This window comes from Manduca sexta, chromosome 5, assembly GCF_014839805.1.
Source record: "Manduca sexta isolate Smith_Timp_Sample1 chromosome 5, JHU_Msex_v1.0, whole genome shotgun sequence".
In the NCBI taxonomy this organism is placed as follows: Eukaryota; Metazoa; Arthropoda; class Insecta; order Lepidoptera; family Sphingidae; genus Manduca; species Manduca sexta.
Window position 1 is genome coordinate 2543120 of NC_051119.1, and position 27388 is coordinate 2570507.

Below are 27388 nucleotides of genomic sequence, written 5' to 3' on the forward strand. Positions count from 1 at the left end.
ACAATCAATGCATTTATTTTCGTTTCAATTCAAACAACATGACCATTTCTGATCTATTGTAACTTGGTTTAGTAATAATAATATCAGCCCTGTATTATGTACTGTCCCACTGTTGGGCACGGGCCTCCTCTACTACTAAGAGGGATGAGGCCTTAGTCCACCACGGTGGATTAGTGTGGATTGATAGACTTCATACACCCTCAAAATTCCAATAGAGAAGTTCTCAGGTACGCAGGTTTGCTCACCATGTTTTCCTTCACTGTTAAAGCGAGCGATAATTATTCAAAAAGAATACACACATAATTTTAGAAAAATCAGAGGTGTGTGCCTTGGAATTTGAACCTGCGGACATTCGTCTCGGCAGTCCGTTTCGCACCCAACTAGGCTATCGCCGCTATTGTTTCGGTTTAATAAGTTTTGTTTATATTATAGCCCGATCAGGAAAACAAAAACCTCGTCATGATGTGGTAAAACAGGGAACTAATTCATTATACTGACGTTAACTTTAAAATTTATAAGCAAAAGTAGTAATACCAAATCAGGTTTATTTTCCTGGTAAATGTATATATTCTACATCTGCAATTGCAATAGATATAATACTCAGTTGCTAGTGGTATGATATTTTATATCCGCCCGTAGCGAGCACCGTACACAAGGTGTTAAAACCCGCCATATTGGCCCACGTAAGTGTGTGGCGTTCCGGGGTCAGCCTCTGTATATCCTTTTATAAATAGGCTGACGTAGTATTCACTAGCCAGGAGTTAAGATCTCGTCTGTCAACATTTCGACCCCACTCTTATTATATAAGTTCAGATAATAATGTAGAAAGTACTATTGTAGGTAGTCAAGACTAAATGAAACTTTAAATTTGTAGTACGAGTGTTATCTTTATGTCAATTTTTAATCATAAAAAGTTTTCTTGTCAATGTTTCTCCTTGGTGATTCCCTTAGGCATATCACTCCACTGCGTCTGATGATAAGAATGGAGTCCAAAAAGAATATCGATTTATGAGAGGTATTCCCTTAGTCGATGATTGTTATTTCTATGGTTGAAGAATTCATTTACCACCATGGGTTCGTAGTCAAGATGGCTTTCTACAACCGTTAATGCTAAAAAATCAAACAATAATGACATATCGTATCGATAAGTCTATCGCTAAAACATACCATCCTCATACATATTGTTAAAGTTAACGATTGTCAAACTGAACCTTTTTATTGCAGCGTCAACGATTGCAAAAAGACTTCTCTTCTACATCCCCAGAACTATTTTCCAGATTAAAAAGACTAACTTTCATCCATAATCACTGCATAATTAGAGTTCAATATCAATTGGTTAATTTTCATCTAAACCCGTCTATCGTGCTTGTGGAGAGAGTTGCTAAGGTGCAATACAGCGAGATGAGGAGGTTGACAGAGAGTGCGCAAGGCGATGCTGTGTTCGCGTTACCGTGCTGCATCGCTGCTGGGTGCTCGCCTGTTGACAAAAACAATCTATTAGATGATGTTAATAATAATAATAATAGGCAGGCGTCCCGTTGTCTCAATCAATAGCCCAGCAACCAGTCCAGCTAGATCCCATCCATAGACCCAGTATAATTCCTATCTTTTCTGCAATAGTCCCTGCACCTTGCAAGGGCTGTCTTTGGCTGTATTTCCTCCATAAGTACAGACAGAGAGAGTACTCGCAAGGTGTATAAACCCCAACTAGAGTAATGTATCTTAAAGGGGCCTCTACGTGTTGGATCCATGTCCCTACGCAAGCCTTCCAAAAGGACCGGCCTTTATGCCGTGATTTCCCGTAGGAAAGATACAACATAATAATAAATTTATTTGTATTAAAACAGACAAATGTTACAAAATTCAGTTGGTGTACAAGTGTTACAGAGTAGTTAATTGCATTAAATTTGTCACGATAAGAAAATGATCTGCTGATACCTATGCTAGGAGAACCTGTGTTATAGGTATCAGTGAAACCTCCAGCAAAAAAACAAAACATAATGTTATTGAAGTACTCCGATTTAGGTAGTGGTACTTGGGTAGTGTTATTACTGATTCTTTGAAGTAACGGTATTGTTTATTATGACTGCCTTGGTGACGTAGCTTCACATATTAAAATTCTGCGCAAGCGATGCGCGTCAGTGTTAAGCAGGGTTCGGGCCAGTGACAACAGGCTCTTAGCCATAATAGTTTACAGGCTGGATTGCGAATAAATTAGTCAGAGGATTAAACTTCACACAACAATAATAATAATATTATAGTATCATACTAATGTAGTTATTTAAGCTTACTAACATTATGGACTATAACTGTCGGTCTGAAATAAATAAATTATTTCAATAGGGAAGATGGTTGGAAGCTTGCACAAGCCTGGTATCCAGTTTTACTTTTAATGAAATCGGAAACCAAAAGACCGGCCGCCATATTTTAAGACACTGTGAGCTCATTCTGCGTAGATCGGACCAGCAAGAGCAAAAAAAATTAAAAAATTATATAATTGTAAAATGTAGGTAGATATTATAACTTTGACTTTACTGGAGTTTTAGTAATTGATTTAACTTCAGTTGCATTCACAGTTTATTGCTCGTATTTCATACACAACATAACTTCCCTAGAGATTTGAAGAGAAATGAATATAATAATAATAATAATATCAGCCCTGTATTATAAACTTGCCCACTGCTGAGCACGGGCCTCCTCTACTACTGAGAGGGATTAGGCCTTAGTCCACCACGCTGGCCTAGTGCGGATTGGTAGACTTCACACACCTTCGAAATTCCTATAGAGAACTTCTCAGGTGTGCAGGTTTCCTCACGATGTTTTCCTTCACCGTTAAAGCGAACGATAAATTCACAAAGAATACACACATAATTTTTTAGAAAAGTCAGAGGTGTGTGCCCTGGGGATTTGAACCTGCGGACACTCGTCTCGGCAGTCCGTTCCACACCCAACTAGGCTATCGCCGCTAGAAATGAATATGCGAGATACAAAACATTGGCAAATTATTTGTTAAAAGAATTCTCAAGCGTTTGTTAAATTCATAATTAGAAATATTAATTAATAATTTTATAGAAAATGTATTTTTAATATTTATTTTACTTTAAGTATGGAAACGATCATGTTATGTTCGTTGTATTGCCATTTTAAATTAAATTTAAGACGGCGTAAAGCCTTTAATAATTATAACATTATGATTATTTTAAATACATTCGAAGTTTTTTATGCTTTTCATAATGTTTTACGAATATGTAGCCACCTAATTGAATCTTCTTTATATGACACAAAGATAACCTCCAAAATTATAACCTGATTTTTTTTAAACTGCCTGCAAAATTGAATCTAAAACATAATATTTCAAGATTTCGAACTCTGTATTTAAATATATTTTTCTATAATAGACACAGAAAAATTTACTAACAAAAAATATTTGGCAGTTCGCTATTTTTATTTAATTTCTGTTATGTCCACGCGAAACACTAGGGAATTATCTTTACAACATTTACAAGACAGACTGTCTGGGTTGATATAGAATGTATATATATCTAGACTATACGAAAGGCTAACAAAAAATAACTTTGTTGGTGCGTTTTCTAAGCTCAGTTTGTCTAGAAGACCAAAAATCTCTTTTTATCTTCCAATGACTTTCAAATGTCCAAGGTCGATAGCGTATGCATTCTCAACGTGTGTAGCCTGTGGTTTGTATTTGACTATTACTTATACCATCAGATGATCCACCTGCTGATCTTTCATTCTAATTTAAAAAATCCACCACCTTCTTTCGGGACTATTGCGAAATAAAACCGTTTGTAAACTATAAGTACACATTTTCAAATTTTGAATTTAATTCTAGAATGCTCTTGAATTTTAATTAAAAACATATCACACGATCTCCACTAAAGTCATTTATTCCAATTTTAAATTTGATTTTAGAATATTCTAGTAAGTTAATTAACAAACATATACCGCAATACGAGATAGCTGATTCGATACTTTTTAACTCAGCATAACGAGTTTTTCGCTCCTCAATCGTGTTCTTTTTCAAACTGCTTTGATGTTCGGTGTTATTTATTTTTCGATCTCGCAAATGCTAGATTTTCGTTTCCTAAGAAACTACAATTCTCGTGTTCGCGTTACATAAAATAACTTTAAATCCAATTTGTAGGAGCTTTGAGTGAGATTGCAAAACTTAACACTGACTTGCGATTTCGTAACACATTTATTTGATCAGCAAATTGTAGTTTATTATAATGATTTATTTTAAACAATTTTACCCGCAGAGTTTTCAGATGTCTGCTTTGTAATACTCCTAAACTAACATTAGAAGAATAATTATGGTTTTCGAGATAAATCCTTTTATTACTATTGTGCGACCTAATACGATTTTCACTTATCTAAAAGGAGTACTTTACAGAAGTAATGCAGTATATTCCCGCTCTGAATGGTTAATTTCTTACTCCTAAAAGTCAGTCAAAATTTTTTGATATGTTAAAATCCCCCTAAATTTAGAGAGAGAACCCCCAACTGGCAAGTGTTTTTACGCGCAAATCATTTCGAATTACAAATCTATGTCCATTAAAAGCAACAAATTAGAACTTGGAATTACATTGCGGGGTATTGCTCCCTATAATAATATTAGAAGTCTCATAATGCAAAGTAATTACGCTGGCTAAGTCTTTCAAATCGAAACACAGTGCTTGGTCAATGTTTCTTGGTGCCAGAAGTTGCGGTGGTATCTTCTTTAGCCTCAATTTTAGTTTTTCGCGCGGAAACTGAGATTATCACTACTGCCCAGCTTCAGGATGACCTAGGTGGTTATATTGAGGTCACCAGTCCTACAACCCAGTAAGCTGTCCGAAAAGAAGTAACTAAATAGGTTTAATATTTATATGAATGTATAGATCGAAATATAAATATTTTCCAGATTTTATAGCAGTTTAACATTCTTTTTTAATTTTCTGTCGAAGTTTCAAAAACTATGCCGGCTTCATGGTCAGGAAGTGGATTCGAAGCGTCGAAAGAAAATTAAAATAAAAAACCGCGTTAAAATCCGAAAACTCTATTACGATAAATAAGTTTTCTAAAAAAAAATATCATACTAAGTCTTTCATCCTTGATGAAATAGTAGTCTATTTCGTCTACTCGACTGTATTGTTGTAGTATATTGAGCAAACAAACCCAACAGTATAGTCGAGTTTTTCTAGTGAATAAAATGTTTTACCATTAATAACATGCACGTTGACCGAAGCCGCTTCGGCCATAGTGGGCACGCAGCTGTAGTTCCCACTGTCTCCCGGCAGCAGCTTGTCTATGGTCAGCCGTGACGTCAGCTGCTCGGTCCACTCCGTCTTCAGTCTGATCCTCGGCTCCTCTATCTCGTTCTCTTCTACTTCTTTATATTCTATTATATTTGATCCTGGAACAATGTTTAGTTATAATCTCTTTGTCTTTACATATTTATTAAGGACGTGTCCAGGGTTGTTTCTTTAGAAATTACTAGATAGCAACAGGGTTTTACTTAGGTATTCTTAGTTGGAATCGCCGACTAACAATATGTGAGTGAAACAATGTTTTCCATACCAAATTTCATAAAAATCCCTTCAGTAGCTTTTGAAAAAATCGATAACATACAGACAGACACTGGACTTTGGTTTATAATATATATGTCAAAATAGTATAAAAAACGTTAAACATCCCCTTGTTAATCGTTAGCATTATGCCGCTAAACATAAAGCCGATAAATCAACAACACAACTTGAAAATAAGCTTAAAGCAAAATCACGTGTACGCAAAAAATAAGTGAAGAATTTAATTATAATGTAAGTTTGAGTTTGAATTTAGAAAATTTATCATAATTAAAATTAATTTGACGCTCAGCAATTTATCAAATTAAATATTTGAACACAATAAAACATAACAGAACAATATTTTGTTAATATAAAATATTATTGCTTAATATAAAGTAATTATAAAATATTATTGCTAATAATTATTATAAATATGAAAGTGAGTGAAGAGGGTTTGGTGTTAGAAGTGAATGCGTAAACCGTTGTTTAAATTTGAACATTAATTAACATTAAAATAGAGGCTAATTTTTATTACCTCACGTATGAAGGAATTAAAATTTCATTTTTATTCTCTTAAATATTTACTTTTACGACAGCAAAACCTGCTTGATACTAAAATAAAGTTTGGATATAATTTCTTGAACTACTGTTCCGACTTTGGAATTTCTTTGTCAAAGAAAAAGCTACTTTATTCCTGAGTGCTATAAGGTTATTATCTCGGTATATTTTTTAATGCAGATATATTTCTAATATTAATTTACTGTCATATAATCTCGAAATGATCCTGGTAAGAAAGTTATAGCATAATTACGCTTATTAATTAATGTTTTCTTCTTATTTTTTTATTAACAGTCTTAATAAGACTGTACTTGACAACAGTTACTACACTGGTGCTTGGTGGCAGAAATAGATTGCGGTGGTACCTACCCAGGCGGACTCTCCAATATGAGAGCTACCATCAATGACTTTGTTTTCTTTAAATGGTTCTTTTTCTTTTTCTTGTTCCTACACTTAGCAATTTGAAGCACATTACTCCTTAAGCATTGTCCGTGGGAACGGTACCCAAAGACGATTTCACCATCTCTCTACCAACCTACGTAATTTTAGTTTTTCAATTAAATATACAGTTTGCTTTATCGCTGTTGAATTATTTACGAGCGGAGAAACTTTAGGAGTTTCCTCGTTGCGTTTTGTCAGGGTTCCGTACACTAAAGCTGGATACCGGACCTTACTATCGCAAATTAACATTAAGGAATTAAAATTACAGACAACTAGTTTTTGAACATGAACAGTTTGAACTCTAAAACTGAGAGATATAAGAGCTACCGCAACAAACATTGATTCAAGTACCAATAATATTAACTATCACTGACAAGGGAACGTTTAAGTATTGGTAGAATATAATAATATCCGCCACGATAGCGATCACCATACTCAAGGTATTAAAACCCGACATAGTGGCTGAGAGCCGAGTTCCGAACACATGCTCTACACACGGCATACCAACTAAAACTCCATGGTAGCTCTCTTCGGCGTATTTAGGACTACGGTCTTCCTCTGACGGAAATGTCTAAGTCGTCATCCGCAGCCGCCCCTGCACGTTGCAGTGAACTTTACTACTTTATCTTCTATTAAATAATAATAAAGATAAAACTGTCGTACTGAACCCTCAACACGCGGCCTCACTCACGCTCGCCCTCTTCAACTTCTCCCAAGTTTTTATTGTGAGCGAGGAAATCATTGGACTCCTTTGTTTTCTTATGCATTTCTTTGACCTGTGTCTTTAAGGTTCATTTTATCGGGAATCTGTTTTTAAGAGCTAACATTTACTGCACTTGCAGTAGCGTTTGAGTTTAACGTTATGAATAATGTCAGATCATTTGCGTTGGCAGCAAGTTTGAACTGAGAACTGTGAGGTTTTGGATTCGATTACTTGGAAAGATGAAATTGGTGTTTCTTTGATTCTAACGCCTTTCTTTACTAAAATTTTGGTCATGAATAAGCTAATGTCGTTTGTGAATAAACTATTTTAAGTAGGATATAATATTTTGTATCCACCTGGAATGCAAGTACCGTCCACGAGGTAGCAAGCCTGTTGTAGTGGCCAACGTGAGCGTTTCAGGATCAACCTTCCTATGACATACAGTGGAGTCGCTTTACTGATCCCTATAGAAAATAATCTAAACCCGAACGCTTAATATGACTAAAATACATACCCTTATACCAAAATATGGTGCCGAGGTCATGCGGACCCTGGCTCAAGATGCAGGTCAGCGCCAACGAGCTGCCGGTTTTCACATACAGGTCTACAGGACCCAAGATGTGCGCCTTCGCTTCTGTTTAAACAAAAACGGTTTTTATATTTAGACACCAAAGTCGGTTATGACAAATTAGGTCAGATGTAACTTCGATACCACTTTGAAAGTCTATATGGATACTGTTGTAAGTAATAGATATATATCGACGGGTGAAAGGCTAATTGTCTTAAGCGATATTTATTACGACACTAAGTTTCATACATATTTAAAATCAGCACTTTTTTATACTTTTTTTTTTTAAATTTGTTGAATTTTTTCGAAAAAATGTCGGTTAAGTCATAACTCTTCAACCGTCGATATGTTCTAAGTTATTAATAAAGTTGAGTAAAAAGATGTGTTATTGACACGAGTGTTTATTTCGAAGTAAGAAGGAACTAAGCAGACAAAACAACAGAACACACAAATGTTTATAAATATAGAACTCATCAAAATTATATCGACGGTCGAAAGGCTTTATGACTTAAGCGACAAGTAATAAAAAAAAAAAAATACTAGTTTAAAAAAACAAAGAAAAAAGTGCTGATTTTAAATATGTATGTAACTTAGTGTCGCCAAAGTATATAGAAAGAAAGAAGAAAGAAAAAGAGCCTTATTATTGGCGCAAAATGCAGTTATAAAAAATTAAGTAATTTTTTACATTTAACATAACGTGCCAACAATGGGCCACTCATTCAGCTTAATACTGCTCCAATACAGCTGCAGCGCTGGTTTTTTAATGAGAAGCCCAAGTATCGCACGAATGTCCATTCGATATACAAACTGGAAGTATAAATACACAAATAAATAAACAATATTTAACACAAACCAAACAAAAAGAAAAAACAGACAAAAACAAAGTTTTGTTCGCTTAAATCAATAATAGTTTTTCAACAGTCTATATAGTCACAACAAAGGTTACAATCTTCAGCAGCTACTATCCTCATAAGTATCTCTTCCCCTTCGTTTTGGGTATGGTTGGATATAAATTACTGCAAGTTCGTTAGTGGTTTTCTCAACGATTCATATCTACTCCACGATTCAATAATCTCCGATCACGTCATGGACCTTTATGTCATGTGCCGCCATCCTTCCATGATTTTATTTATTTATTTAAGGACCTCCAGCGAAGGATACACGGCATATAATAAATACAATGTCGTAAGTATTTGTACAATTAACAATGTGACGTGCCTCTTCAACGATTTTGAAATATGACACATTGTCCATCGTAGGATACTCTCATACGACCATTTTTTTGAAACGATCCAAATCGCAATGTTCAATCCGATCCGAAGAGTAAACCAAAAAAGAAGTCATTTATAAGCAATTAAAAAAATCTTTATTTTGCTTGGTCCATTTTCATGATAGATTGAAACGATTATATAAGTATTTAAAAAATCTGTTCCGATTCGTTTGGTATCGCGATCGACCAAAAAAACTATTAGGATCATTGAAAACGGCGGTTAGGCAGTTAATCTGCCATGAATGTATCACCACGCAAAACTTCAATTACGAAGCAATGTTAAAGAGATTTTGAATATCTATTAGGTATCCGATTTAATTTATCACATAGCAACTCACGATGATGTTTCAAAACAGGGAAATCAATACTAAAACCTTCTAAACATAAGCTTGCTTTGTCCTTGAAGGGTTAGACAGAGGTACAAATAACCGTCCATTTAGTCGAGCATTATATGTATTTCGTGATGCTATGACTATCCGTACGTTTGTAAATTGGTTGATTACGAGCTTATTAAAACAATCTTTCTTTTAATCTTTATAATTCTTCTTTTAAAAGCAATTTCTACGTCATATTGTTCAAAGTAACTAACTCTTCCGTGCACACGCACATAGCCTCTTTCGCTCATCCGTATATCTCTCTCACTCGACTAGGTTCCATATTGCATTCAAAACGTCCTTCTCGTATACCACCATACTAAATTACATATAAAAAATGTCCTACATGGATGTAAGTATGTGCGTGAGCTCAACGCCACATCAGAAAAAAATCAAAGATTTTTTTTTTCGAAATAAAATTTCACAAAAAGTTGTCCGGTATGAAAATCGAACGAAAGCCACGACTCACAATGATGTCACGAAACTAATATACCTTCAGAAACTCAATTTAAAATTCAAATTATCCACCATAATAACAGAAAGGTTGCGCAGAAAGCTCATTATGCCGTGGAATCTTATATCACACACGATAATACCTTGAATACAGAAATATGTTATATATTCTCATTTTTCTGCGTAATTTGGAACGGTTTTCGTTTTTAGGCAACGTGGAGTTTAATAAGGGTATAGGTAATAAGAGTTTAGTTGAAGGTGTTTTTGGTTTGGGATATTAAGGGCTGTAGATGGATAGATTATCAACTTTAGAATCGGTACTTTCATATAAGTTAACGATCGTAAAATCTGTTTCGATTTGTATGTCTACTCGATTTAAGTTTTCTGAGTCAATTTCGGTATATTTGCATCAGTAGTACTAAGCGATTGTTAACTTGTGTCAAGATTACCGTCCAAGGATATCCATTTTAGACTCCGAGCAAAAGGCTTTGAGTATTCACTCCATAAATATTTTGTGCATGAGTTATATCCAGAATATGCACACAATTACAAATAATTTGAATAGACTGATCCCGGAACGCATCACTTACATGATCTACGATGGGTTTGACATCTTGTGTACGACGGTCTATCTAAACAGGATACAACAGGACAAACATGGATGGAGTCCCCAAGGTAAGCGAAAGCGTGGCCGTTTCAAACAAACCTGGCGATGCTCTGTGATCGATGAAGTGGAAACTTGGGAAGACTGGGAATGAAATCAAATACGAAACTCAAGATTGATCGAAATGAGAGTCACTAAGTACTACTAAGCGAGTTACTAATAAGCGGTGATAGCCTAGTTGGTTGTGGAACGGACGGCCGAGACGAATCTCCGCAGGTTTAAATCCCAAGGGCACACATCTCTGACTTTTTAAAAAAAATATGTGTGTATTCTTTGTGAACTAACACTTGCTTTAACGGTGAAGGAAAACATCGTGAGGAAACCTGCATAACTGAGAAGTTCTCTTATAGAAATTTCGAGGGTGTGTGAACTCTACCAATCCGCACTAGGCCGGCGTGGTGGACTAAGGCCTTATCCCTCTCAGTAGTATAGGAGACCCGTGCCCAACAGTGGGACAGTATATAATACAGGGCTGATGATGATGATGATGAGAGTCACTGTGGAAGTGGCCCCGTCCAGGGGATATAGTATGTAATAAATAATGAATGTACGATGTTCGCTATCCGTGCAGATACAAATACCACTGTAAGTGTATCAATCAGTATTTAATTTTCATTAAACAAACAAATCACGCATTTATCAGTATGCAGAGGCGCAACCAGGGCACCCAGTTTTCGCCAAGTGTGTTCCGTCCCATGATGTGATAGCGAGCCTATTGCCATATCGGGCACAAATTTCTGACTCCAGGTTGATACTGATCAGAAAAAAACAAATATCACTTTGCCCGACCCGGGATTCGGACCCAGGACGTCAGAGCGCTGTCGTATCGCGCATGCAGCACAACTACGCCAACGAAGCAGTCATTAATTAATTTTCTTTACGTAAATATTTATAAAGAAAATACATTTAGCTAAATCAGCGTCTAGAAAATTCGACTCGAGATTGTGTAGCGTCTGCTAAAGCCAAACATAGAGATTAAATATGTTTAACTTACATCTTTATATAGAATTTATTTATTTTGGAGTAAAGAAAATAAAACCACCTTCTAAATAAATTAAAAAAAAAGTTCACATAACAGATATATACCGGTTACCAATTTTGGAATCGGTGACTAACTAATTACCCACCTAGAAATATATTCTTTTGATAAAAAAATATTTTCCAATTCTATTCAGAAATGACCGAGTTCTGAGGTAACAAACACTACAAAAAAGTAACACATCCAATTGATACTCTTCTTCTTGTTTTGTAGTCGGTTCAAAATTAAATGGAATACCAAAAAAACTGACTTCAAAAACCACTACAATGAAAAAATAAACTTAACACTGATGTAATATAATCTTCTTTCCAAATCGAGTTTTTATGTTTATATGAAATTAAATATTTTTTCGAGACGGTGTCTGATTAAACTGAACACCATTTTTATATTTTTGTTTATTACTTAGCTTAGTTGATAATTTAACTTCGACGAGGACAGCGCATTGCGCTCTACGTTCGGCACTTTAAATTCTAAAACATTGAATGTTATGTTTCATACTGGCTAATAATAGCTACTATTCCTTCAAACCGGAACATAACAAAGCATGCTAAATGTTGCTGGTAGGATATATTTTATATCAGATAACGACTACCGTACACAAGGTGTACTTGCAACAGTGCCCCACGTAAGTCGCGTTCCGGTATCAGTCTGTGTAGGTCCCAACAGGCCGACAAAATTGTATCGACTGTCGAATGGTAATCATCTCTCGTCAGTCGATATTCCATTGGTCTCCATTAACCATCAGGTGTAGTGGGTCACTTTACCATGCCTCTATAACACAAAATGTATCGATGCTTTCAGCAGGGCTTTTAAATACAAAAAAACATGTGATCAGCCTGTGTATGTCCGGTTCCAACAGGCCGGCACAATTATATTTTTAAGTACAGATCCCGCTGTACTTAAAAATATAATTGTGTAGGTACAATAGCGCTCTGAGGTCCTGGGTTCGAATCCCGGGTCGGGCAAAGTGATATTTGGGTTTTCCTACTCAGTATCAGCCCGGAGTCTGGAATTTGTGCCCGATATGGCGATAGGCTCGCCCCCTATCACATCATGGGACGGAACATACTTGGCGAAAAGTGAGTGGCCCGAGTTGCGACTCTGCATACCCCTTCGGGGATAAATGCGTGATGTTATGTATGTAGATCCCGCTGTCAATACCGAGGGAAACCTGCGAACGGTATACTGGTTCCCCCCCGGCGTAACGACTGCGGGGCCCTGGAGGAAGAGAGGAAGAGGAGAAATAGGGGGGAAAGGAGGGGGAAGGAAGAGGAAGTAATAGGATGGGCGGAGTGAAGAGGAGGGGAAATGTTCAACGAGTCCCTATCCGACCCCCCATGTGAACTTGGCCGGCACAATTGTATCGACTGTCGAAGGGTAATCATCCCTCGTCAGTCGATATTCCATTGGACCCCATTCTACTTACCATCAGGTGCATTGAGTTACTTGGCGGTGCACATATAAAAAAAATGTAGCAATGCTATCAGCAGGACTTTTAAATACGAAAAACATGTTGCTATTTGTCTTTAAGTTCCGTGTCGACATCAGTATAATAGACATGCAATACAAACAGAGCTTTTAAATGGAACTATTTTCAGGATTTTATCTCAGTTTTTCATATTATTTTCATTCTTACGTATTTCAAACGCCTTCATGGCGCAGTTGTTGGCACGATTTGTATCTGGACTCAAGTTTGAACCATGATTTATTTTTATATAATCATGATACAAACAGAGATATTAATTTCGTCTTCTAAAATAACTATAAAACTGAAAGACCACCCAATTGATTTATGTTTAAGTAGCTCTCAACTAATCAGTATTCAACTGGTAATTAGTTAAGTGATTTATCATTTACAATACATATTAAATAGGAGAAGGTACACAAACTTCGCTTAATGATTTTTTATTTTTACGCGAATGTTAGACATTCAAATAAAATTATTTTACGAATTTTATCGCGGTTTTATATAATTTAATTTTCTCCCGACGTTTCAGAGACTATGCAGCCTTCGTGGTCACTGAGGTGTTGGTCATCTAAAAAGTCAAAGTTACAATATATGCCTACATTTAACAATAAATAGTGATGGGTCAAATAGGTATAAGTACCAATCGATAAATAAATAAACCCGAGTCGAATCATTAGCAAAAAAAAAAAAAAAACATTTAACAATACTACATTTTTTTCAGCTGTTGATGGCTCGATCTATCCAAAATGCTTAAAACTGAATGCTTGCAGAAATTTACGCATTTTATCCTCGAAGGGTTAGGTAGAAGGATTACTAGTGTACCTATTTTGCACCATATGTATTCTATCCCATTATGTGATATTGGACAGTTTATCACCATATCGGTCCCAATTTCAGATTCAGTGCTAATACTGAGCAGAAAAACCCAATATCTCTACCTTACTCGAGGTTCAAACCCGAGACTCCAGAATACAGTCGTACCAACAACTGCGCCATCGAGGCATTCAAAATACGTAAGAATGAAAATAGACTGTATTAATATACCAACGATCTCGTTTACGTAACTAGAAACCTGAAAAAACGGTTATTTGCTGAAAGAAACAGCCTTCATACACTGAATATGAAATTATGAAACATAATCTTTATATTTAAACATTGTATGTATGCCAGGGTTTCTCAAAGCGTTGTACGGGAAACCCTAGGGCCTGGGTTCCTAACTTGGGGGTAACTACCCCTGCGGGGGTAAATCAGCTATTTCACGAGATAACAAAGAACCTAATTATAGAATCGTGAAATAAAACAAAAGACCTAACGTAAAAATTGTAAAGCTATTATGCGATTTATAATTAATAAAGATATTTGCTTATTTTGATAACATGAAGGCAGGGTGAAATTAGTTTTTCAACTTAGATCATAGGGGTAACAATATTGAAAGGTTTAGGTACCACTGCCCTAGGGGTTCCCATTGGTAGGGAGTTTTACCTGACAAGTATTACGTATTGGCTTGATGATTAGGCATGTACGGCATACATTCGCGTTCGCGACTATTTATTTCCTCGGAGAAGAGAAGGGGATTGGTTAAATTAGTTAAGGATTCGCTGTTTTCTCGAAAAAAATCATTTATTCATAGGGATTGGAGTCAAAAGTTTGAGCAACCCTGTATTATGCTATCGTCGGTATGGTTCATGCTTTATTACTAGAGTAGGCAGAAAGGGTTGTAGAATTAATTTTCCATAATGGTAGAGGTGATGAGCCTATTGAGGACAAATTCCAGACCCTGTCAATTGGGAGGTCAACAAATTATACCAAAAAATATTATCCGATTTTGCAATCAAACCCACTGGAATTTGTGCCCGATATGGCGATAGGCTCGCCCCCTATCACATCATGGGAGGGAACGTACTTGGCGAAAAGTGGGTGCCCTGGTTGCCTCTCTGCATAATAATATAATATCAGCCCTGTATTATATACTGTCCCACTGTTGGGCACGGGCCTCCTCTACTACTGAGAGGGATTAGTCCTTAGTCCACCACGCTGGCCTAGTGCGGGTTGGTAGAATTGACACACCCTCGAAAATTCCTAATAGAGAATATCTCAGGTATGCAGGTTTCCTCACGATGTTTTCCTTCACCGTTAAAACAAGCGATAATTCACAAAGAATACACACATAATTTTAGAAAAGTCAGAGGCGTGTGCCCTTGGGATTTGAACCTGCTGACATTCGTCTCAGCAGTCCGTTCCACAACCAACTAGACTATTGCTGCCGGCCTCTGCATACCCCTTTAGAGATAATTGCTTGAGGAGGGTTTTCTTTTGGAATCGAAACCAGATCCTTTCAACAAACCCCGTCAAGTGTCATTATACCTATTATATATGCGAGGATATGTGTATGCGACCTCACCCAGATTCAACTACACATTTTTTATTACCGTAAATGGTTTTTGAAGAGTCAATTCTAATCCCATTAGCGTAGAATATGTTTTTGCCCGCCATTAGCTGCTGAATAGCCGTGTATGAAGGCTACGAAATTAGATGTACATTAACAGAAGCTTGTAGTTAAATACTTTATTCATCACACTAACCTTTGAAGCAATTATTAACTTAATTAGCATTTTTAACTATCGAAGGTTGCCAATAATAACAATATTTTACAAACCGGGACAATAAGGTCGTAAATAGTTAGCATTGTTTTTCAAAGAAAAACAACTAGTTAGGAGGTGATATATAGCGGCGATAGCCTAGTTGGGTGTGGAACAGACTGCCAAGACGAATGTCCGCAGGTTCAAATACCAAGGGACACACCTCTGACTTTTCTAAAATCATGTGTGTATTCATTGTGAATTTATCGTTCGCTTTAACGGTGAAGGAAAACATCGTGAGGAAACCTGCACATCTGAGAAGTTCTCTATAGGAATTTCGAAGGTGTGTAAAGTCTACCAATCCGCACTAGGCCAGCGTGGTGGACTAAGGCCTAATCCCTCTCAGTAGTAGAGGAGGCCCGTGCTCAGCAGTGGGCAAGTATATAATACAGGGCTGATATTATTATAGGAGGTGATAAGGGCCGCGTCGCCATATCAGGCATTAATTCCACATTACGAACCGATATTAAACATAACCTATTATTTTTCCCAACCCGGGTTCAAACCCGAGACTCTAAAGCCACAGTCACAAGCACACGCAATACAATTGACCATTCGAAGCCGTCTCGCTATATGCATATTTACGCAAATTATACTCGCTAAGGAGCATTCAAGCAATATTCAATGCGCTTGTAAAGCTTTAGAATTCAATGTAGGTCGCGATACTATTCTTAGTAGACCTTTAACTACAGGCGAGTGATTTGCTCGTATAATTAACCCTGCCAGTACACACTCGCACTCACGCCTTTTATCCTTGAAAAGATAGGTACCGATGTAATTGGTGCACCAAATTTCCGTCGTGTCTGTCCCGTCCCATGATGTTATAGGGGGAGAAGCTATCTGCATAATAATATCAACCCTGTATTATATACTCTTCCCAATGCTGGACAAGGGCCTCCTCTATCACTGAGAGGGATAAGGCATTAGTCCACCACGCTGGCCTAGTGCGGATTGGTAGAATTCACAAACCCTCAAAATTCCTATAGAAAACTTCTCAGGTATGCTAGGTTAATAGGTTTCCTCACGATGTTTTCCTTCACCATTAAAGCAAGCCATAATTTACAAAGAGTACACACATAATTTTAGAAAAGTCAGAGGTGTGTTTGGGTTTTGAACCTGTGGACATTTGTCTCCGCAGTCCATTCCACAAGCAACTAGGCTAACGCTGCTTTTTATCCCCATATCGGGCACAACTTCTAGACTTTTGGCTAAGAATCCAATATTGCTTTCCCGAACCTGGTATTGAACCCGTGACCTCAGCACTGCAGTCATACCACAATGCAACTACGCTACCATGGCAATCCTACTAGTATTTAAATATATTTTTATTTTTAAATATTTTAAAAAAATTGTAGTAAAAACAGAAACCGCTGAACGGATTTCGATAAAATTTGATGCACAGATAGATCATAGCCTGGAATAACACATAGGCTACCTTTTATCCTCTTAATTGGCTCCCATAAAAATGTTGATTATTTTCCGAGTCTTTAACATAGATGGCGTTAGTGTCGCAGAGGCTCTTGGTACAGTGGTTTTAGACGTTTGTAGCAACAAAGGCTTTACACACGACAGAAGCCGCGAGCAACACCTACTTATTATAAAGTTACTTAACCTTACTGTCACTCAATATCCAAGATAAGGGTTGCGACGTCTAAAGTTTAATAAAGCTTAGTAAAATCTTGCGCTCATTAAGGCCTAACTTCCAGTTGCGAAGTTCCAAGTTGCGCAACTAATGCTCCGCCGAGATGAGTTTCAGATTTTTTCTATCGTGTATTCAGAACGTATTTTCTTATTTGGCATCAAGTATTTTATATGTAGTTCGGTAGATAATATGGCAAATTGGTTAGAAGTTTCTAATGTCAAATGACCTATAGAAAAATCATCGTCCCACTGGAAGCAAAGTAAATGTAGATTATGAGGAGGGGTTGTTATATATGGGCACGGAAAAATGATCCCACTAGATTTGATGGTAAGCGAAATGAGGTCTATAGTGTCGATTGACGAGACATTATCCCTCGGCAATCGACACTATGCTATAACCAATCAGTTCCCCATTGCTGCTATAGACTTTTGTCTATAATATACATCTGTCACTCATCTGTTATTTATTTTTTATAGGTGCACGTCAAAGTAACCGTACTGCACCTAATGGTAAGAGGAGTAGAGTCCAATAGAATGTCGACTGACGAGAGATGATTACCCCCCAGTAGTCGACACAATTATGCCGGCCTGTTGGAACCTACACACAGGCTGATTCCGGAACACGACACACATAGGTCACGATGATGGGTTTTAGCACCTTGTTTAGGGTGGTCGCTATCCGGGCGGGTGTCAAATATATCCTACCACCAGCTTTGTATCTTTGAACCACCGGTTTTCGGAGGCTCACTCATTCCACCCGTAAACGGCTCATTCGGAAGTCATTTTTACGTTGAGAATGAATGAGTTTTCATGTTCCCAGTGTTTCTTCGGCGTTAGGAAATGTTCTTCAAATGAGGTTTAAAAAAATTACACAAAAGGCAGCGGCTTCACTGAGGCCCTGGTAAGGCTGACGCCCGTGGACGGTGACCACTTACCATCAGGTGGCGCGTTAACTTGTCTGCCTTTGCAGTTAATAAAAAAGCTTCAAATAATTTTTAACCAACTCTCATTTGACGTCACAGACCTTTTCGTTTTAAAGTAAAATTAATTTTTAAGTATGAGGATTGTGGCTTCACATTTCGTTTGCACAAAGAGAGTAAATAAGTACTTAAATTGTAGAATTATTTATTCATCCTCTAAAACAACAAAGGAGTTAACTTTGTAGCACGTCTTATTTATCCTAATACCAGGTTAATTACCTTTAGTTCTTTATTTTAGTTCAAAGAATGGAGGGTTAGATAATTGTAATTATTATTTATTACTAGCTTCTGTCTCTTTGCTAATGAGAGAAAAGGATAATAAAAGTATAATTTATCTCTAAATACTCGGTGACTCTGTTGTATCGGTACGATATTACTCTGAGATCCCGGGTTCGAATCGTGGGTCGGGCAAAGTGGTTTTGGGTTTTTCTGCTCTGTATTAGCTCGGAGACTGGAAATTGTAAAATGGCGATACGCTGACTCCCTACCACCGTAAGACAGAACATGCACGACGGGAAGCGTATGCCGCAGTTTCAATTTTTCGGTCCGCGTGCCGACGAATATGGTAATGGAGAAATTGTTAGTATGCTTATCCTTAATTGTTAATGTCTTATTTTCTCCCAGTGGCCGTGGTGTGCCGAGGTTCGTAACCCATTAATGGGTTGCCTTCAGCATGTTCACTTAATTTTTCAAGGGTTGCAAGCGCCTATAGCACTGTGTTTGCATAATCTGAAACTTGTTAGGTTAACTAACGTATGTCATGTTAAAAAAAGTGTGAACCTATTTGCAAGTTCTTGCGCAATATACTGCTGCGAGAACTTCCTAGTCTAAACTTAGCTTTACAAAAAGATTATCCACTCGCTTTGTAGTAAGCCGCTGCCTAAACAGTAGTCACGTCAGCTAGAACTTTGAACTACAAAATGTGTCCCGACAACTGGGTATCCTTAATTTTTTAAACGGTTTTCGACTTGAAATGAGTCAACGCGAGCTGTTATTACTTCGTATAACTTCCATATTTATTTATTTATACTTTATACATATGGTATACAGGCGGACTTCATGCCATGGGCATTCTCTCCCAGTCCGTATTCACAAACGTTACTTACCCAAGGACAAAGTAATGGGATGAAATGTCTATTCTGCAGTGCATTCGGCATGATGGCTTTGTAGTATGTAGGTATAGGACAAAACGGCGCTGTGATTGGCTAATATTGAAATACATTGTAGCTAGTGTAACTGGACATAATGACACATCACATGTCTGAGGATGGCGAGCGCAGTGGAATACCAATACTTTCAAGGTATTGGATGGTTTTTCTACTATTTATGGGCGGTCGTATCGCTTACATTCAGGCGAACGGCAAGCTCGTTTCGTTATACAAACAAAACAAAAAAATAAATCTTTACTTATTAGCTGAACAAAGCAAAAGGAATCTATATAATTGTCGACACTGCGGGCGCACTGTGCGACCTCATAGTATTGTTTGTGATAATGGGTGTAAATTGTAATCCAACTCACCAACTACGTTGAGCTGGAAGGCCAAGGACATCTTGGGTTCGGTGTTCACCTGGCACTCGTAGATACCCGCATCCCGTTCCTGGGGGAACTTGATCTGGAGTGTCCAGTTTTCTGACTTCTCTGGTCTGATCACCTGCATAGCAAAAACAAAATAATTGAGTACAGTTGTTGGTAGTATTTATATTAGCCTAGATAGCGACTATACATAAGGCACAAAGCCGCCATAGTTGTCAATGTTAGGTGCGTTCAATCAAACGCGGGATCAAACTGTAACTAGATAAAAACGGGCATAATGAATGTTGCCGCCATCAATATGGAATGCGCGGGCGCAGGTAGGTCGCGGGGGCGCTTTCAAGCCGTTTGACCGGCACCCGCGCGCCTCCTGTCACTCAGCTCTCGGAGTCATAATCGAGCACTTTATTTGTTTTTACTTCAATTATTATAACGGCATTAAACCTATGTACTACAGTCCACATATATTTTATTTGCAAGTCCGATCAATGGCCTAAATAATAAGGAATTGGTTATGTTTAATTTTGTATATTATTGTACACGCCAGATCTTTCGCTGTCGGCTTCACCCGCGCGAAAACGTTTTCCCGGTATAAAAACCTCGCTATATATTTTTCTGTGATAAAAAGTAGTTTATGTTTGTCCCAGAGTCTTAAACTATCTCCGTAACAAATTTCACTGCAATGAATTCGATAATTTTTGAGTTTATCGTGTTCCGGAGACGCGGTGGAGGATTTTGCTTTATAGTTTGGAGTTGGTTAATTGATAACAGATTAAAAAGAAACAATTTTGGAAAACAGCATTTAAATTGGTTTGAAACTAAGGTTGAAATTCATGTTAAAAATATTTCAATGGACAAGAGTCTGCGCATAGTAGCGAATCTCGCTATCTCTATTTTACGTCCGCAACCTTACAATCCGTGACGTCACGCCTGTCTAAGCGCATTTCTTTTCAAGTTTTAACAGTTACCATTGCCATTTGGTATCCAAGAGTTCATTGTGTTTTATTATTAAGTGGATTATGATGATTATTAGTGGGCTATGGTGTGACTATAGTAATGGTTTGATAAAAAATAGTCATTTACCCTGTAATGTCGACTAGCGCGGGGTAATCTCTTGTCAGTTGTTGTTCTATCTGGACGCCATTTTACCATCAGGTGGAAAATCGACATAAAACTAGTTTTCGGATTTATCTCGTTTTTTTAAATTCAATTCATTTTATTATTAGGAAAAAAGGTACAATTGTAAAATGTAGGTAGATATTGTAACATTGACTGCGGATGACCAACCAGCCCTCCCCATGACCACGAAGGCAGTAAAGTCTTCGAAACGGCTGGAGAAAATTATGATATAAAACCATGATAAAACCAGAAAACTAATTTTATTTCGCTGTCCAACATTCGCGTAAATATAATAAATCATTATCACTTGCAATAGTCACTTTGAGTATGGATAAAAAATTTATTTATTTATTTAGCACTTCATATACAAATGTATACAGGAAGACTTAATGCCACAGGCATTCTCTACCAGCCAACCTTAGGGTGGTGCAGAGATCATCATGGTAGGTGCATGAAAGAAAGCTTGAAATTTAAAAATTCATATAAATAAATAAAAATATATATACATATAGATATATTAGATATATAAATAATAAAAAAAATATTACTATACATAAATATATATGTAATATATAAAGAACTAAGGTGGTGATAAAAAAGATAATAGTAAGTTAACGATTTACCTGAAATCTCTGATCGGATGTGTAAGTTAGTATGCCAGCTGTTAGTATGTGCAGGTCTCTCTTCCTTATCCATGATACCTGGAACAAAACAACGGTATAGATTCGGATCAATACACATCACGCCTGTATCACTGAAGAGATAGGTAGAAATGCAAACAGGGTCTCTACGTTTCGCATGTATTAGGGGGCTAGCCTATCACCTTATTAAACAAAAATTCTGTACTCAAGGCTGATAGTGACTAGAAAAACACAGAATCACTTTGGCGACTCAGGATTCGAACCCGTGAATTCAGAACGGTGCCGCATCGCGAACATAATACATCTATGCTTTTGAAGCATCTTGTTTTTACAGGGTGTTGCACAAAAGAGGTATTAATTTAAATAAAGTATTAAGGATATTTTATAGTTTCGTAGCTGCAAAGAAATTTTTATATAGTATATCCCGCTAACTTTTTTAATACCTTTTTGATACTCACGCCTACTACCAGATTTCATTAACTTCTTCTGTTTTAGTATTTATACGCCGTACATATTTTATAAAAGTTATAAATAAAAATAAGTCAAATACCCTATAATGACAACCAAAAGAGTTGCAGTTGACACAATTAAAAGTTTTTATCAAGTGCTAACACAATATGTAACCGTTTTAATAATAAATAAAAAAAACATTCAGAAACAAAGAATAAAACATTAAAATAAAATTAAAATTTCGTTTTCTATTCTCGGAAGCGGGTAATGTTAATTTAAACTTGATAATCAAAAAGTTTTAGTCACTTGTTTGTAACACTCGTAGAAACGTGGGAGGGAGAAACATTCTGTAATTATAATTTATATTCCTCATTTGTTTGCGCTTGAGTTGAAGACGCTATTCAATTATTCTAATTTCATAACTTATACAGCGTCATGTTGACATTGCTTTGCTAAATGTTACCACATACTTATCTATTTGGAAATAACACTTTACAATTAGTTACTTGAGCCATAGATGTAAAATAAAAATGTCTAAGTTTCGAACAAAATATTAATAAAAAGTAATTTTAATTTTACGCGCCCTAATGCCACTACTACTACTCTAAGAGAATTCGTCACAAAGGCAAGTTTCAGTTAGAAATACACTCACTCACACGCCATATTCGCCTTAAACTACAAAATGATCAAAAAATTAGAAAACTAAAACGAGGATTTTTGGTGCAAATATCTTTACCAATGGATAATTTTTCGCACAATGTCAGCAAAGGTGAAGACGAGTATGTTGTTTCATTTAGTGACCCTGTATAAGTTATTTTAGTTAAATATATTAAGAAATTAGCACAATTACCTCAATCTTAGCAGTTTTAATCTCCAATAAGCGATCGCTACCTTATATAATATAGTATTTCATAGCATAAGGCAAAATTCCCCAACAAATGCAAATACGCCAACAACTTCCGATCCAAAAATGAATAAGAAAGCATGCGCGCACCGACCTAGATATCGGGGATATTTAAATTATAACCCAGATATAACCGGACTATTTCCAATGCTAAAATAACTAATGATCAATAGCAGAAACTTGGTCGCCTAACTAGGCCATGCTGCGAATTATTGAAGGAAATAGAGAAATTGTAACGTTGGGATATACAAACAGATGGATATATATCAGTGGGAAAGGTAAAATTATTCAAAAGGGAAACCAACGCAACATATAGGTACTAATATGTGTAAATACCATCTGCAAATCGTTATAATGATAATTAGATTTTATACAAATTACGAAAGGGCTGCCAGTAGAGATCGGGTTAAATAGACCCTTAGCCACGGGTATACACTAAGAGTCATCACGCATTACGTTACTAAAGGAAACCACATACTCGTCTTTACCTTTGCTAACATCGTGACAAAAATTATCCATGAATAATGAGTATATTATGTATTTGCCAAAAACTCCAATGTTGATTTACTACATTTTTGGTTACTATGGTTTCGTCCGTATAAAATGTATTTCTGATTATAAGTGTGATATAGTCACTGAATTCTCTTAAAGTAGTAGTAGTGGGATTAGTTATGGTAACTCATTGTATGCAGTTACTTTTAAGAGGATAAGAATGTCGTTTTATTTATTAAGAGTATGTTAAGATGTTCTCCTATTTCATACTTTTAAAGACAAAAGACAAAAGTACTAGTACTTTACAATTTTTTTCTTAAAAAGAAAAAGAAGTTAAAAGTCATACGATTCTTCAAGCAAGCATTGACGCTTGTAAAAGGTAATTATAAATGGAATTCAATTAATATCCAGTAATGGTATAAATAAAATTTACTAAAATCGTTTGTGGATAAAATACAACCAATTATGCGATTAAGCTTGTTTCTACTTAATTAATTGATAGGTAATGCAATCATAATTTATTAATATGTTTGGTTAAAGCTTTTTGCGTGCTAAAATTAAATATTGTTTGTGAATTATAATAAGCTAATCCTTATTAAATATTATAATAATATAATAATTTTTGGATGAGAAATGTATTTTAATCTGTTACAAAACAATGTTGTTAAAATATCGCAGTATTTTAAACCAAATTAGTAATTTATTATCAAAATAATAAAATGATAATTTAATTTAATTGTCATAAATAATTATTTATATTGCGAATGAACATTGTAAATATTAAACAGTGTGCAAACATTATAAATTCTGTTTTATTCAATTCGAAATTCAAACAGAATAAGTAACGTATTGATAAGTAACCCAGAACATATTTTTTAAAAGGATTTATAATGATACCTCGATTTTGCAACAATCTGTATACAGTTTATTTGCCCTCTTATAATTAATTTATACAATTTTCGACCTGTTAGCAAAAAATAAAATCTTCATTAGTCTACAATACCTAAACATAAATAAGATTTTATACGATTATAGACCTTAATGTAATATAAAAAATGACCTAAATCCCGTTCCAACACGCAAATAGCCACATAACCACATATTAGAAATATCGATTAATGCGGATGCCTAAATCTAGGTCCCAGACAGCCTTGTCGATAATAGAATAGGCCCGGCAGGGAACACTAACGACTTAACACTAAAACGCAAAGGGTACTTCAGACCAGGGCTGATTTAATCACAAAAACCATTATTTTTAAAAAATGATTATTTGGGTTTTCGTTCGCTTTCATCAAACATTCTTATTTTTTATTATTATCAGCCCTGTATTATATACTTACTGTCCTACTGTTGGGCACGGGCCTCCTCTACTACTGAGAGGGATGAGGCCTTAGTCTACCACGCTGGCCCAGTAAACAACAATAAAAAACAAATTGTATTGTTTTTTTCTTCTTAAACTGATTTTAAAAAGAACACCAGTTTTTCTTGCCCGTTCTTTTCTGGTCAGAACTGCTTCCCGAACCGGTGGTAAAGTTAATATTAACATTTAAAAAATGTATAACATTTTACAGGTTCAAATAAATCATTTCATTTAGTGCGAATTGGTAGACTTCACACACCTTCAAAATTCCTATAGAGAACATCTCAGGTATGCAGGTTTCCTCACTATTTTCCTGCACCATTTAAGCGATAATTCAAAAAGAACACACACATTTTAAGAAAAGTCAGAGGTGCGTTGGGTTTTGAACCTGCGCACATTCGTCTCGGCAGTCCGTTCCACAACCAACTAGGCTAGCTTTCAGACATTCTTGCCTAACCTAAAACACTTACCGCTTTATCCCCGAGCTGTTCAACCCTGCAGTGGAGGAACGCGGTCTGTCCGACCACGGTGGTCACGTTCCGCGGTACGTTGTACTCGAAGTATGGGAACGAGCCGACGCTGTCCTCGCCGTAGTGCGCCGTGCCTGAAACAAAGGGTTGATTTGTAACACTGTGACGGGTTAAAAACTATTTTTAAGACGTTTGTTTCTGGGTAGTATATATCTTTTTTCATTTTAAGGGGTAGACGGAGACACACAAACAATTCAAATTAAAATCAAATCATTTATTTGTAAGCATAGGTAATTTACAGGTGTTACTAAAATACATATTGTTCACTAATTCGCCAGCTTTGTTAGGTTCTACGTAATAGGTAGCAATAAGTATATCAGCCCTGTATTATATACCGTCCCACTGCTGCAGACCTCCTCTACTAGGGAAAAGGCCTTAGTCCACCACGCTAGCCTAGTCTATTCCACACCTTACTAGGCTATCGCCTTACTATTGATAGCTTTGTTATTTACTAAAGATAATTTCAGTTTACGGGCTCTTACTTAAAAAAACCCGACTTGCCTGACCCGGCTTCAAACCCGTGAATTCAGTGCGGCAATCGCACCGCCACACATCTACGCAACTGAGCCAGGGAAACAGGGAACCTGAAATCTAAGTATTTTCGTACCCGTTCTAAATATAAATTGTTTATAGTTTTAGAAAGCTTTTCCCAGAATAAAAGCAGTTGAAGTAAAATAGTCTTTATTACTCGGAGATAGCATAACTTTGTATAAGTGAAAGAATGTTTTAGAGTCATCTCGGTTCTTGAGATTGCTCCTTCAAACAACAACTTTAACCTCGTAACGGATACTAGCTATTATCCTCTACTCCGCTTGCGTTAAAGTTCATTTTTGGAGAGTTTATTTTTATATGGCACAGCAAAGTGACCCCAATAGACTGTCGACTGACGAGAGATGATTATCCCTTGGCAAACGACACAATTATGCCGGCCTGTTAGAACCGCATATATACAAGCTGATACCGGAACGTAACACACTTACGTGGGCCACAATGACGGGTTTAAAACACTGCAGGCTTTTTTCACACACCATCGAAATTCCTATAGAGAACTTCTTAGGTATGCAGGTTTCCTCACGATGTTTTCCTTCACCGTTAAAGCAAGCGATAATTCACAAAGAATACACACATATTTTTTAGAAAAATCAGAGGTGTGTGCCCTTGGGATTTGAACCTGCGGACATTCGTCTCGGCAGACCGTTCCACAACCAACTAGGCCATCGCCGCTCTTACTAGGCTATCGCCGCTCTTAAATAGTACAGCTAATTTAAATAGTACTTATTTTAAAACCATATATTTGGGAGTATAGAATAGAGTGCGACTTTTGTATATAGTCGGCTTATACATTTATGTGACTGTGTAGGTGGCGAGGTTGTATTACAGTACGACTGCAGTCCTGACGTCTCAGGTTCGATAACCAGGTCGGACAAAATGATATAACGTTTTTCTCAGTACCAATCCAGAGCCTAGAATGTGTGCCCTAAGGCGATAGACTTACCTATCCAATCATGACACGGAATACGCACGAAAATTAATCCAGTTGCGCCTCTGCCTACCCCTTTGAGGATAAAAAGCGTGTGTATTTATCTTGAGTTTTATAAAACAATAGTCACCAAAAACAACCGTTACATATAACGTTATTATGTATTTAATACGTTCGTACGAAGCGTTATTCCGCGTAACAATGCCGCACAAATTTAACATGTATATGTAATTTTGTAAATATATTGGATGCTGACAATATCGTTTTATATCCGATGTATCATATTATGTAATACTAAATGTTCCTTTGCTTTAAAAATAGCGTTATTTGAGAATTAAATCATATTATTGCTAAGTTTTATTAAAGCTTATAATACATCTAGATAAAGCTTTAAATGATGAAAGAATTTGTGAAGTCTTCAGTAGTTTCAGAGTTTATCAAAGAAACAAATCTTACTGTTTATAAAATACAGCTTTTGTTCATATCTCCGTTCGTGTTAACATCCATTCTTGGCATAAA

The 27388-nt window shown here is 36.4% G+C and overlaps 1 protein-coding gene across 1 annotated transcript; it reads right to left on the reverse strand.

Moving 5' to 3' along the window:
* Positions 1-366: 366 nt before the first annotated feature.
* On the reverse strand, positions 367-27376 carry LOC115444132 (zwei Ig domain protein zig-8). Its single transcript, XM_030169794.2, has 7 exons — positions 27340-27376; positions 25330-25463; positions 21636-21713; positions 19882-20014; positions 7781-7900; positions 5219-5413; positions 367-1477 (listed from the first exon to the last, which is right to left on the reverse strand). The coding sequence occupies exons 1-7, from the start codon at positions 27374-27376 to the stop codon at positions 1344-1346; spliced, it is 831 nt and encodes a 276-aa protein (XP_030025654.2). The 3' UTR covers positions 367-1343.
* Between the last annotated feature and the right edge of the window lie 12 nt (positions 27377-27388).

Bases quoted from the DNA above. Each gene is read 5' to 3' on its own strand.
- LOC115444132 (XM_030169794.2), bottom strand. From the start codon at position 27,376: ATGGATGTTAACACGAACGGAGATATGAACAAAAGCT. The intron at 25,464-27,339 runs GTATTTTATAAA...CCTTTGTTTCAG, and splicing joins CGGAGATATGAACAAAAGCT to GCACGGCGCACTACGGCGAG. The intron at 1,478-5,218 runs GTAAAACATTTT...TTTTGTCAACAG, and splicing joins CAACGTGCATGTTATTAATG to GCGAGCACCCAGCAGCGATG.